The 15,001-nt window shown below is 37.4% G+C and overlaps 2 protein-coding genes across 2 annotated transcripts; one reads left to right on the forward strand and one right to left on the reverse strand.

Moving 5' to 3' along the window:
* The first annotated feature begins 336 nt into the window (after positions 1-336).
* Positions 337-6,424, forward strand: LOC116029846. The gene is made up of 6 exons (XM_031271885.1): positions 337-546; positions 692-1,236; positions 2,561-2,684; positions 2,833-3,389; positions 5,229-5,454; positions 5,597-6,424. The coding sequence occupies exons 1-6, from the start codon at positions 411-413 to the stop codon at positions 6,112-6,114; spliced, it is 2,106 nt and encodes a 701-aa protein (XP_031127745.1). The 5' UTR covers positions 337-410; the 3' UTR covers positions 6,115-6,424.
* LOC116029384 (protein RBL) lies at positions 6,146-12,067 on the reverse strand. The gene is made up of 6 exons (XM_031271365.1): positions 11,767-12,067; positions 11,507-11,605; positions 9,660-10,747; positions 9,321-9,582; positions 8,775-8,900; positions 6,146-6,440 (listed from the first exon to the last, which is right to left on the reverse strand). Exons 1-6 carry the CDS (start codon positions 11,783-11,785, stop codon positions 6,424-6,426), a joined length of 1,611 nt encoding a protein of 536 aa, XP_031127225.1. The 5' UTR covers positions 11,786-12,067; the 3' UTR covers positions 6,146-6,423.
* Positions 12,068-15,001: the final 2,934 nt, after the last annotated feature.

Consider the following 15,001-nt stretch of genomic DNA (forward strand, 5'->3'; position numbering starts at 1 on the left):
TAGGGAGGTCATTTTGCCATTCTAGCCATCCCAAATCATTCTATTCTTCCCTCATATACTAGAGATATTAGAGAGTTTGTTGAGTGTATTTCTCCTTCCTAGCAAGAGAGAATTATCCTTGTTTTCTCCTTGTTAGTTAGAGAGTGGTTGTAACTCCTATTTTCTCATAGTGAAATTCTTCTACCCTTGCCCGTGGTTTTTACCCTAATTTGTTTAGGGGTTTTCCACGTAAAATCTGTGCCTCATTTATTTTTCTTTCTCAAATTATTGTTGCAATCTGATCTATCCCACTTCCGCGGGCGCAACAGCCACACTAAACATCATCAAAATTTCCAAAGCACAGCTATACATACATACATTATATCAGAGAAAAAATTAAACCATCTTTTACCTCAAAGTTGTCACATATAATGAAGCCAACTAGCGGCAGAGGCGGGGCGAGCCGGCCACAACAAGCGGCCATTCACCCTGTCTATGAAGATTTCAGGCCAGCTTTTGAGCGGCAACACGAAGAAGAAGCTGAAAAGCTTCTTGTTTATCTTCCCGGTCTGCTACTCATCTCTTACATTTTCTGGTTTTAAGGAAAACATTCATTACTATAAAAATATGACAGACATATTTATTCAAAGCTAAGGCTTAGATTATGATATGTAAAATTGTAAACGCAACACTTCTGTTTTTACCTTTTCAGGTTTCCCAAAGGAGAACATAAGGGTTAGCACGGAGGGCAAGAACACGGTGAGGATTCGCGGGGAGCACTTAGTTGCCAGCAACTTATGGAACCGCTTCCAAGAAGATTTCGCGGCTCCAGAAGACTGTGACATGACAAAAATCAGGGCGAGGTTCGAAAATGGACTCCTCACCATAACTATGCCAACCAAGAAACTTGCTCCCATAACTACACAAAACACGGGCGAGGGACACGATGAGAAACCAGACCTACAGAAACCGCCAGTTCAACAAGATAACCCCCCTCCAAAGTTCACCACACCATTAATGCAATCGGAATCACAAGAAAAAGACGATAACTACTATGAAGATAAGGCAAAGCAGAAAGAGAAAGACGAAGGAGAAATCACAAGCAGCAGCAGCAGCGCATGGAATTACATGGAAGCCATTAAAAGCCTTACCGAGCCATGCGAGAAGAGGCAGCTGCTCATGAGTGCTGGCGCAGCTGTGCTCATTACTGTAGCAGCACTCGGGGCCGCTTATATCTCCCTGCACTACAGAGAGACCAATTAGGCCGAGTACCAGCATCTAACATCAAGACAACCTAGTTTCGATCTGTTTTTAAGAATACTAGAAGAATTATTTGCCAAAAGTATTACAAATCTCATACAATCATTATCAAGACACTACTACTACTACAATGAGAATTGAAGCAACTTTTCAATGAGGAACTCCTGTATTGACAAGCCAAATTTAATAAAAGCAACAAATTATTCCAACTCAGGTATAATTGTATAAAGTAGTATGAGAAGGCCAGAACCCAAATTTCTTCAAAAAAGAGGATGATCGAGAACGAATTCATGAAACCTGAAACATTCAGAGCTTCTTTTTTTTTTTTTTTTTTAGCCTCATCTCCTCTCCACGTCCATGATCGATCTTCTAGCCCTTTAATCTACAGAACTAAAAGAAACCGCCATGAAACCCCCGGTTTTCAACTCTTGATAAGACTCTTCTACACTGTCATGATGCCCAACAAAACGCATCCTTGAACACTATAGCTTCCAAATAATACATTGATTATTGATTACTTAACGGGACTGTCATTTTGACAAGTGATCCAATTGCAAAGCAGGTGTATTCAAGCAACTAAACACAGACTCATTACATGTAAATTCCACATGCCTAATGTCTTACAGAAAATGCAAAATTCAAGGCTAACAAAAGGAGAAAGAAATGCGGGAAATCATGTAAATTGTTAAGGAAATTGTATAGAGATGACTACTAAGACTCACTTCCATGACTTATGGCTTCTATTTTTACTTGCATCAAGTATATAGCTAGTAAGATTGAAAAACATTTTATCTAAAAGATTTTATGCCTATTTTACACAAAGTGAACGCCATCAAATTCCACACAGATTGAACATTTGCTGCATTTAATACGGAGCCATGTAACTTCACAATCAACCAATCATAGCACACCAAGTCAAGTAGGATTTTTACTACTAAGAATAACTTCATTATTTTTCCAAAGATATCTGGCTGGACATGCTTTATATTTGAAGATTAAAAAAAATGAAAAATTGCTGCCAAGAATATAGCTTTGCCTTCTTCAAAAAGAAATACTCAGCTCCAACATAAGCCCAACAAGGCACAAGGAAGAAGCAAGGAAATTGGAATAGTCTCCTCAATAAGAAAACATTTTTTTTAATCTAAAGAAAACTTTTACCTCTCAAAGTCTTGCATCATGCATGTGTATATAAATGGAACCCTTCACATGACATCCAAACTAACATCATAAAATTTTTCAAAACTCAGCTATACATACATATTATATCAGAGAGAAAAAACATCTTGTATCTCAAAGTTGTCATATGTCAATGAATCCAAAGAGTGGCAGTGCTGGGCCGAGTCCTCCGCCACAAGTGGCAGCCGGCCCTGTCTATGAAGATTTCAGGCCAGCTTTTGAGCGGAAATGTGAAGAGGAAGTTGAGAAGCTTCTTGTTTATCTTCCTGGTCTGCTACTCAACTTTCTCTTCTACATTTCCTTTCCATGGGGGAGAAAACATTCATTACTATAAACATTCGCTGTTTTTTTATTTGATATATTTATTGTACATTTTTCTTGTGATTTGTAAATGCTTCTCGTGTTTTTTCTTTTCAGATTTCCGAAAGGAGAACATTAAGGTTAGCATCGAAGGCAAGAACACATTGAGGATTCGCGGGGAGCACCTAGTTGTTGGTAACATATGCAATCGCTTCCAACAAGATTTCCCGGCTCCAGAAGACTGTGACATGACAAAAATCAGGGCATGGTTCCAAAGTGGAATCCTCACCATAACAATGCCAACCAAGAAACTTGTTCCACATGAAGCGAAAGAAACCCAAAAGACCCCTACTACCCCTCCCGAAGAGACTCAACCCCCTCCTGAGGAGAGTCAAGCCCCTCCCACAACTTCACAAAACACAAGTGAGGGACACGAGAAACCAGACCTACACAAGCCACCAGTTGAACAAGATTCCCCTCCAAAGTTCACCTCACCAATGCATTCCGAATCAGAAGAAAAAGATAACTACGAAGACAAGGCTAAGCAGAAAGAGAAGGATGAAGGACAAACAACAAGCAGTGCAGGGAATTACATGAAAGCAGCTAAAACCCTTACCGAGCCGTATGAAAAGAGACAATTGCTCATGAGTGCTGGTGTAGCTGTGCTTGCTATTGTAGCACTCGGAACGGCTTATATCTCCCTGCAGTGCAGAGACTACCTAGGCTGATTACCAACATCTATCCTGAATTTAGCTACTCAAATACATACAGTGGGTTTACTAATTATTTAAGGAAAAATAGTTTCATTTGAGATATGCAAAGGGCTGCTATCCATCCAGCTCCCAAATAAATAATGAAACTATGTTAAGTGAGCAATTAAAACATGAAATTTCTCATCTAAGCCTCTTGTAAAGACATAACCAGCTGCTTTCTGGTTTCCACTGCACATGTCATTGCATTGCGTTTGCACACAATATTTTCTCTGTTGATGTAAAACCCTTGTATCAAGTCATGCCCGGATGTTATACACTGACCTGTAGAACATTCACTCAGTTCGCAATAAAAAATGACAAAGGAAGACAATCTTACCTCTGTTTTTAAGAGTACTACCAGCTATTAAAACAATTATTTGTAAAATGATAACGAGAACCTTTATACATCACAAGATTACATAATGAAGATTCACCCAAAGGTCAAATATTTCTAATGCCTCCATCCATAACTTGCACTTCTTTCATGATGAACTCCTCCTACGCTAGGCAATTCGTGGCTTTCTTTGCCAGATTCAATGTTTCTTTCGTATCTCAAAAATGGAAAAAGTGCACATTAATGCAACAAAAGCATGATCACTCTAACACCTTATAAAACAACTAAGAGGAAAACTTGTTATAGGGTACCACTTAATAATATCCACTCAATTGGTAAAGCCCAAGGCTAGCAGTCAATCCTGTTAGGAAAAGAAAACAATGAATAAACCTGTACCCAAGTATAAATCATGTACAACCATTATAAACGAAACTACTTGTACCAAAAAAAAAAGACTACAATGAGAAACAACTCTAAAATAGAAACAGAAGCGCATTCAGCAATACAAGGAATAGCCTTCCAAGTGTTGTATTTCAACTCAGGTAGTCAGGTATAAAGTATGAGAAGGCCAGAAAGCTGAAACATACAGAGCTCTTTCATCTTCAGTAGTTCAGTACTGAAAGAAAACCCAAATTTTCAATAACTGATAACAGTCTTCTCCACTGTCATAAGACGGTCATGATGCCCTCCAAAATGCATTCATGAACATTATAGCTTCCAACAAATATAATGATTATTGGTTACTTAACAAGACTATGGACTATCATTTTGACAAGTGATCCCATTGCAAATCAAGTGTATCAAGCAACTAAACATAGAATCATTACATGTAAATTTTGTGTCGTATGTCTTATGGGAAATGCAATATTCAAGGCTAACAAAAGGAGAAAGAAATGTGGGATATCATTTAAAATTGTAGGGAAATTGTATAGAGATGACTGCTAAGACTAACTCCCACAAGTTAAGGCTTCTGTTTTTGCTTGCATGAAATATATTCAAGTTTTCAGAGATCTGCTAAACCCATTTCTTAACAAATGCGTTTATAAGTGCATTCAGTTTGTCAAGTTTTAGTTATTAAGTCCTATCTTCAACACTCAATAATTGCCTCTTTGATTGCCATGTTGTTTGTTCTTTCATGCAATGTTATGATATCTGGCTGGCATGCTTTATTGAAAATTTGAAAAAAAAATTAAAAAATTGCTGGCAAGAATATTGCTTTGCCTTCTTCTAAAAGAAATACTCAGCTCCAAAATCCCCAAGCAATAACATACGCCCCACAAAGCAGAATGAAGAAGCAAGGAAATTAGAATAGTCTCCTCAATAAGAAAACATTTTTTTAAAATCTAAAGAAAACTTCTCTCAATGTCTTACATAGTGCACATGTAATTGCATGTATATAAACGCGACCCTTTTGATGACATCCACAGCAAATATCATCAAAATTTAAAAAACACATCTATACATACACTATATCAGAGAAGAAAACATCTTGTATCACAAAGTTGTCATATATGTCAATGAAGCCAAAGAGTGGCAAAGCTGGGCAGAGCCGCCCGCCCCAAGTGGTGGTCCACCCTGTCTATGAAGATTTCAGGCCAGCTTTTGAGCGGCAACACGAAGAGGAAGCTGAGAAGTTTCTTGTTTATCTTCCTGGTCTGCTACTCAGCTTCCTCTTTTACATTTTTTCCTTTCCTTGGAGGAGAAAACATTCATTACTAAAAACATAACACTGCGTTTATGACATTTATTCAAAATCTACATTATGATTCATAAACATTTCTTGTGTTTTTTTAAGGATTCCCAAAGGAGAACATTAGGGTTAACACCAAAGGCATGAACATGGTAAGGATTCACGGGGAGCACCTAGTTGCTGGTAACAAATGGAATCGATTCCAAGAGGATTTCCTGGCTCCAGAAAACTGTGACATGACAAGAATCAGTGCAAGGTTCGAAAATGGAATCCTCACCATAACAATGCCAACCAAGAAACTTGTTCCACATGAAGTGAAAGAAACCCAAATGACCCCTACCCCTCTCAAAAAGAGTCAACATGTCTCCCCTCCAAAGTTCACCTCACCAATGCATTCCGAATCAAAAGAAAGAGATGATAACTATGATGATAATGCCAAGCAGGGAGAGCAAGGTGGCAGACAAATTACAAGAAGTGCAAGGACCTACATGCAAGCAGTTAAAAGCCTTACCGAGCCGTATGAAAAGAGGCAGCTCCTCATGAGTGCTGGAGTGGCTGTGCTTGTTAGTGTAGCACTTGGGGCTTATATCTCCCTGCAGTACAGAGAGTCAGAGACTACCTAAGCTGATTACCAACATCTAACATGAACTCAGCTATTCAAATACACGTAGTAAGTCTTCTAATTATATAAAGAAAAAGGGTTGTCATGAGAGATATGCAAAAGGCTGCTAGCTGCCCAACTCCCAAATAAATAATACAAACTATGCTACAGTAAATCAATTTGCTGTGAAATTACAACACATGAATTTGATGTCTAAGCCTCCTGTAAAGACATCACTAGCTACATTCCAGTTTCCACTGCACATCATTCCATTGTGCTTGTACACAGAATATTTTCTCTGATGATATAAAGCCCTTGTCTTGAGTCGTGCCTAGATGATCCACTGACCTGTAGAACATTCACTCAGTTCTCAATAAATAATGAGAAGGAAGAGTTAAATAGAACATTAATTATTGTTGTACGCAGAACATAAAAAGTATTTGAAAGAATGTTAATTATCCTTGCTCATCTATGTATTTTATGGGACAAGATTACCCTTGACCAAATACTACATTTCCTCTTTACTTTTCAATTCTTACACAACTAAACCACTTCAATCAGGTGCAACAAAAATGAACAATGTTAGTGAATAAGGTCACAGACCAATTACATCATGAAGGGCATAGAAAAGCAAGACAACCTTATCTCTGTTTTGAAGAATACTGCTGACTATTAGAAGAATTATTTGTAGAAAGATTAAGAGAACCTCCGAATTTCACAAGATTACATAATGAAGATTCTCCCAAAGGTCAAATATTTCAAATGGCCTCCATCCATAACTTAACTCTTTTTTCATGATTACTTCCCTCTACACTAGGACATTCATGGATTTCTTGTCTGATTCAATGTTTCTTTTGTAGATCCATCATATGTCAAGAACGGAAAAGTGCGCATTAATGCAACAAAAGCATGATCACTCTTACCCCTTATAAAACAACTAAATAAAGAGGAAAGCTTGTTATAGGGTACCATTTAATAATATCCACTCGATTGGAAAACTCAAATGCTAGCAGTCAATCCTGTTAGGTACAGGAATGAATAAACCAGTACCAAAGTACAAATCATGTACAGTCATTATAAATGACACTACTTGTACCCAAAAAAAGGTTATATAAGATACTAAAATGAGAAGCAACTCTAAAAACAGAAAAAGAAGCTCATTTGGTAATACAAAGAATACCCTTCCAAGTGTTCACACTTTGACTTCAGTATGCCATACTTCCACAACTGCATACTGAAATACTGATGTCATATTCCTAGAAATAATTGTTAAACAGAGAAACTCCTGTATTTACAAGTCAAATTTAGTAAACGCACAAATAGTTCCAACTCAGGTACAATGTATGAGAAGGCCAGAACCCAAATTTGCTAAACCTAGACCCTTACAGATGATGAACAAGAACTCATGAAAGCTGATACAGAGCTCTTTTTTTTTTGGCCTCATCTCCTCTCCATATCCATGACCAATCTTCTAGCACCTTCATCTTCAGAATTGAAAGAAAAACACCAAAAAAACCCAAATTTCCGACTCCCGATAACATTCTTCTCCACTTTCATTAGACTGTCATGATGCCCAACAAAACTCATCCTTGAACATTATAGCTTCCCAACAAATACATTGATTATTAATTAATTTAACAGGAGTATCATTTTGACAAGTGCAATTGCAGGTCAAGCGTATCAAGCAACTAAACATAGAATCTTTACATGTAAATTTTAGGTGTCTTGTAGAAAATGCGAGAAATCATGTAAAATTGTAAGGAAAATGTACTAAGATTGACTTCCATTACTTAAGGCTTCTGTTTTCCCTTGAGTGGAATATACTCAAGTTTGGAGAAATTTGCAATACCAATCTCATAATAATAGTGTATATAAGTGCATTCACTTTGTTAAGTTTCCATTATTATGTCCTATTGTGAACACTCAATAATTGCTTCTTTGGTAGCCACACCTTATTATGAGTATTTAATTATTGTTCCTTTCATGACATGTTCACTTCACATTATTAAAAAAAAAAAAATAGACAAGGAAAATATTTTTTCAGGAAAAAGATTTTCTAGTGTTTAGTTAGTAAGATATAATAATAATAATAATAAAATAAATAAATAAATAAATAATAAGATGATCAAGATGTAAAGGTTTTATGCATAATAGGTTTCAGTAAAACTATTTACACACTGTTTTGTCAAGTGAGCATAAATTATAAACATTTTATCTAAAAGATTTTACGCTTGTTTTACACAAAGTGAATGTTGTTGGTGTTTCCACACAGATGGAACATTTGCTGCATTTAAAAGGCAAGAAACTGCCATCTTTTTAAGTTCATCAATGACTTCTGAATTATATTGCCAATAATATTAACTGAAAAAGAAGAAACGTGCTCAAAAGTCTACTCAATGTTCATCCTCAAATCTCAAAGCTTGCTGGCAGCCAAATAATTTGAGACTGCAATGTTCTAGAATGCCATTAACAAAAAAAAAAAAAAAATAACAGACAGTAGTCATTGAAAAAAAGGCACTACTACAGGATAAAAACTTCTGTGTATCTAAAAACAGAATAAAATTGTCCTAGGTGGGAGATTAAGTAATGATAAAACAGAAATAAATTTATGGTTTCTACCACAAACTTTTCAAAAACTCATTTCCTCTTCAACTATGCATTACTTCTAGTTTCGACGTTTACCAGATGTTTTCTTCTGAGGTGGTTTTTTAACCTTTTCAGCCTGCAGCTCCAATACCTTCTCAGAAGGCTTCCTTTTTCTTCTCAACCGTTTTGCACTTGTATCTTCTGCAGCAGAATTATCTATTGCTGCATAAAAACAAAATATCGGTAGAGCCAGCATGAGCATCTAATAACAGATACCATCTGTAAACATAAAAAGCTTACATACAAATAATAGACCAGTATTTGAACATCGTAAAAAGTTAGAAACTGTGAATATTGGAACAATTATAACTTTCAATGTTTTGTCATTTTTAGGGGAAAGATCTGAACCAAACCATACAACTTTTTAAGCACAAAACTAAGAGTTTGCTGAATTGGAACCTTAAAAAATTTTTAAATGGCAAATTCAAAAGCTGACATAGAGATAGATATTTAAACATTGATTTCAAAAACTAAAAGATCTTCAGGAATTTATTAGGAAAGCTGGGCTCTACATTTGATTAGTGAAATATGCAATTAATAACAGTTTAAATTACTAAGATCAATATTGGAAGTATATATCACCTTCAACAGGACTGGATTCATGGTTAGTGGTTTGCCCATTCTGTTCAGCCTCTTCTGAGTGAGGGGATCCCGACTGGTTGCTGTCCCCAAGTTTTGAAGTACTACCAACACACTTGTCCTGCTGCTCAAGATGATCCGGAATTGGATCAACAGGCAAGAAGAGAATTTCTTCCTGTGACATTTCAGAATCACTGAACGTTGTATCTTTCTCCACTGTCACAATATCAACTTCTTCATCTTCATTGACATCAGGTTCTTTTGCCTGGAGCAACAAGAAGTTAGAAACAGGAGGAAAAAAATAGGAAAAAAGAATTGTCTTACATAAGTTTACTCTGTTACCTTTTCAGTTTCAGGCACCAGATCAAATTCATCTTCCCTTTCTACATACTCTTCATTCTCCTCGAGTTCTTTAAAATCTGGAGCAAATGCACTCCAATTCTCAGTATAATCCTTAGCCCAAATATAGGCCAAGCCAGTCAGAGAAACAGAAACAACAATCGGGTGGACAGGATGCCATGCTAAATCTATTAATGCTTCTTTTGGCCCTTCAAGTATTTTAACAAGATGTCCAGCCATGTCCCATATGTAGATCTTGTGCTCTCCTTTGCTAGCAGAACCACCAACGACCCACTCGCCATCACCACTAAAACATGGTGCCTTCCAGTGCACTTTGGTGATGGAATCCTGAAACTCCCGAAATAAAGTTAAAGACTTCGACCCTACAGCTTTCAATTTCTCTACCCCTTCTAGCTCATTTAATTCATTAGTTGCATCATATAGGATTTTAAGTCCATCTTTCAATGGAAGTAGGTTCTCATAAATCCTGATTGTGCGATCGCTAGAGTTTGTCAAAAGATACTGTCCATTCCTGCTGAATACAATATTCTTTACCACAGCATTCCCTTGAATAGGGACAATGCCAAGCACTTGGACAGTTTCATGGTCAATTATAAGTATTTCCCCTTTGGAATTTCCAACATAAACCAGATCTCCATACTTGTTAAAGCATGCTGCCGTAGGAGTAAAAGGTGCAGATCCATCTGAAAATTTAGCGCGTGAAGGCTGTGCCAGTCCATTCCCTCCATCAGGAGGTGAAACAGGAAGCACAGTAGTGCTTCCAGTGCTCAAGTCAACAATCATTGGAGCGGATGACAAAGGGCACACCAAGCAAGTAGTTGGAGTGGAGGAACCAGGATGTAGACGAGCTTGCAATGGGGTCTGCTGAAGGGTCATGTGTGTTATTTTTTCTCCATTGACAACATCCCAAAGTGTTAAAGATTTATCTGCGGCAGATACAAGTATGCGGTGACCATACTTTGACCAACATACACTAGTGATGGCAGCAACACAGTCCTTATCTCTCAATTCTTTTGAGATTCCTCTGGTCTCAAAATCCCAGATAATGCAGCTTCCATCAGAGCATCCAGCTGAAAAGGCACAAGAACTTATAGCACAAACCAAGAGCAGAACACTTGCAAGGATATTATATTTCACTATGACTTTTGCTTTTGTAAATCAATAATATTAAAACTTAGAAGTATCTCAGAGTAGAACAAGCAATTAAGCTAACAGCAGATAACAGAACAGTGCTAAAATGGAAGCATCTTAGTGTATGTGTATCTAGTAATATTTTCTCCTCTTTCCACAAAACATAGCCCAAGGAGAAAGAAATAAACAAATTCAATTATTTTCTGCATGACATTGTGACAAGAAATTGTTGAATAAGCAAAGCTGACAGACTGCCTAGTTGAACAATTTTATCATTCATTTCTTTGTTAGGAAAAAGGTAGAATTACAGAATTTTAAAACAAAAGAAGATGCCCTAACACTAAGAATAGTGTGAAAACAAACAAACAAACAGAAAAACCACAATGAAGAAACCATACAGAGAAAAGATGGAACAGTGAGAATGCACATAATTCAGTTAAATTTTTCCATTTTAATTCACTATTTCCCTTTAAAATCCAAAATCCCTGCCTGCATGGCTCTACTCCCCCACAATAGAGGATAAGAAACAAGAAAGCATCAAGCTCTATCTCCTTCTTATCCAATACAAGATACTCCGTATATGATACAGATTACTTAACTACATTGAAGAAGTACATTTTGCTCCAAACACTAAAATGCTCCACATATCAAAGGACACAATCCAAAAGAAATAGAAAACCTGTGTTTATGAACTATACCAGCAAGAAGAGTTCCCCTACGATTAAAGGCAATGCATTTCATAACCCCATGCTCCAAATACTCTTCTATCACCTCCGGGAAATCCCCCTGCAGTGGATCTTCAAAACCAAGGAAAAAACATCAATGCAAAGATAATAATTCAAGGAAACAGCATAAAAATCACTCAAAGCCCACAAAAATACCCAAATTACAAAAACGAAACCAAAGAATTCAACTTTAGCATGAATGTATCTGCAAAAATAAATCTCTTTTCTTTTACCTATGATTGGGGCATTCATGGTGCAACATTAAAGCTATGAAAAAACTTCACGAATCAAATGCTCCTTGCATCCGCATGGAGTTCAAACTTGTAATTTAGGAGAAGCCAAAAGTTCAACTGAATAATTGAAAATTTCTCGGTTTATGCATATACTCGAAGAAGACACAGAACTTATGAGAGGAAAGAAACCCCCCAAAAATTTGAAATTTCTTTTCACCGGCGACCGTAGACTGAGAAGATTTCACCGGCGACGAGCTGTGGGGTTTGAACGGGAAAAAAAGTGCGAAAAAATCTCAAGGGGATTTTGGGTCTACAATAAGAGAGCGGGACTACGATGATGCATATATAGTGACTCGGTGTCCGAGAGCAAGTGGGATTTATCACTAAAGCCCTTGAGGTTTTAAAATATTCTTTTTTAGCCCCTTTAAATCCTTAATAGGTTGGAGAATTTTATTTTTCTTCACAATCTTTGAGGCTATAACCTAAATATTGTTTTCTTAGGGCTTATTTGTGAAACAAATTAAATTTCTGTGCCTTATAATCATTTTATTTAAATTTTTTTAAGTGAGATGATGAAATTTTTGAAATGTTGTTGTAAATTTAATTACTTATTTTTACTTGATAAAAAATTTTAATAAGGCTTAAATTTAACTACAATTTCATTAAAAAAAATCAATTAAATTCTTTTAAAAATTATTTGTTTTTTTATATATAAACATTATGTTAATAAATATAAATTGATTAGGACATTAGGACAATCTTACAAAAATATCACTCTATTATGTAAGACTCTATTATGTAAGATAAGACATTAGGACAAACATATAAAAAAAAATTTAATCATATTAACAAATTGACTGAAAGTGAACTAATATTTCAAATGTTGGTATTAAATTACTAGTTTTAAAAAAAAATGGCTAGAATTCTTACAATATATAAAAGTTTGATTTTTTTTATTCACCAATAAGCATTTTGAAATGCTTAAACATTATTGTGTTTTAAAAGTCATGTACCAAAATGTAAATGATATATTCACTATCACAAAAAAAAAAATTAGAAAGAAACTACTACTTATCACACAAGCCATAGTACATGTTGAAGTCTTGACCGTCTCACGTGAAACGTGTAATATTTTTATTTTTATTTTTATGTTTTGACGTGTAATACTTCTTTTATGAGTTAATTTTATTTTTTGTCCTAAATTTATACGTAACAGTCCACTTTAGTGTACAGGGTTTCCCCCAATCACTTATGGTGTTGGGGGCAGCATCTAACCCGTCGGCGGTAGCATAGCGTACACCATCGGCATCTGAAGATTCGGGTTGGCCGCACCATTCATTGGCATCGAAATGGCAAGGTGGAAATTTGTGTGCCCGACCTGCTAGTGGGGATTCTGATTGACTGGTTGGGTAGGTTGTGTATCTTGCCTTGTGTGGTTGGATGGGAGTTCGTTCATCAAGCCAATCGACCGATCTAACTGTCAGATCATTCTCAGGGAGTATCTCAGCCATATTGTTAGAGCGATGTCTAACCTGACGGGTTGAGCCTTCCCTCTACGTGTAGCCCTAGCTCCGACTCTTCCTGTTATTTGCCATCTTGTTCGAGCAAGGTGAAAAATGTAATGGGACAGACAAAGTGTCTCGCTCATATCTCTACAAACAGCGCCAATGATAGCGTAAATGGAACCGAGGATTACGATTACACTACGAATACGTATGCTTGTGAATAAGTGAGGGGGTGCTCGTAGGTCAGCCGACCGATCTACTGTAGGGTAACCGAGCAGTCCGAGGCTGAGTGGTATTCCAAGTAGTAAGTGGTTACAAGCATGCTGCTAAAATAGTGCAGGTTGCAATTGCAAGTTGCTGTAGATGGTGCATGTTGCAAATGTAGAGTGCAAGTTATGAGCGTGTTGCTATTATAGAGTGGAAATTACAAGTGAACAGTTACACGGGGTGTAGACCATGATATAGACTGATGTTGTAGGGTGAAGATTACAAGTCATAAGTAGTAGATGTTATAATGAGATGAAGATGAGAAGTGAGGGGGAAACCCTCCTATTTATATAAACTAAGTCGGTCTACGCATTTAATGGGCCTGCTACAAGTGGCTTGACGTGGCATCTTCTTGTTGGATTGGTCAGACGGTCACTCTACAGGCTACACGTAGGTTGACTAGTCGAGGTTGCAGAGCCGCAAGTTGTCAATCGCCGCCCCGTAGGCGCAAGTTGGACTGCTTTACTTGTTGTGTAAGTTAGTTTTTCGGCTTGTAGGTTGCGCCACTTTGTTGACCAGCCGGTCATCCTACGGTAGACTGGTCGGGTGTGTTTCGTCAGGGCGATTTCAAGGGTGATCCTAGAGCATTTTGTCATGAGGCCTATCGGTACGAGCAGTACGGTTGATCACAAGTGATTTATTCCAATCGGGTTGATGGTTATGACAGACCGGTTGGGTGACTTCTTATTGGACTGGCTGTACGGGTTAGTCCTTTATGCGTATTTACCCATCAATGACTTTGTAAGGCAGTCCGACCCCTTAAATTTCATTCTCGTAATAAAAGTAGCAAAATTTCGTTAAACTTATTTTACAATCTAGGCCAGCCATGGCCGACATCTCGACCAGCGTTTTAGCCAACCTCATTTAAGCGGCTATTACCCTAGGGGCGATACGAGGTCCGACCTAACCTATCGCCGAACGGAAGAGTCTTTAGGTCTAAGGCCGAATGACCTCGACCTAAAATGACTAAACACCCTAAGGCGTGATGCGAAGTCCGACTTCGCTTATTGCCGAACGGAAGAGTCTTTAGGTCTAAGGTTGAATGGCCTCAACAAAAAAATGACTAAACACCCTAGGGGCGATACGAGGTCTGACCTCGTATATCGTCGAACGGAAGAGTCTTTAGGTCTAAAGCCGAATGGCCTCGACCTAAAACGACTAAACACCCAATGGGTGGTACGAGGTCCAACCTCGCCTACCGCCGAACGGGTGTGCTAAGGGTCAAGGGTTGAGGTACCTCAGCCTAACGTCAATGCATTAAAAAAAAAAAAAAAGAAGAGAGATACAAAATTCAAAAAAACAAATGGCAACAACAAAACAAAAGAGCAAGTGTGCAAGGTCTTGGCCGAGTTCAGCCGACTCTGCAAGGGTCGTGCGACCTCCTACATTGAAAAGACCTTGTGTCTTGTACAAGACTTGAGCCCAAAATTATGCTAAGGCTTTATTCGATGCCTTAGCAAAGC

Source organism: Ipomoea triloba, chromosome 9 (assembly GCF_003576645.1).
Source record: "Ipomoea triloba cultivar NCNSP0323 chromosome 9, ASM357664v1".
NCBI classification, from domain to species: domain Eukaryota; kingdom Viridiplantae; phylum Streptophyta; class Magnoliopsida; order Solanales; family Convolvulaceae; genus Ipomoea; species Ipomoea triloba.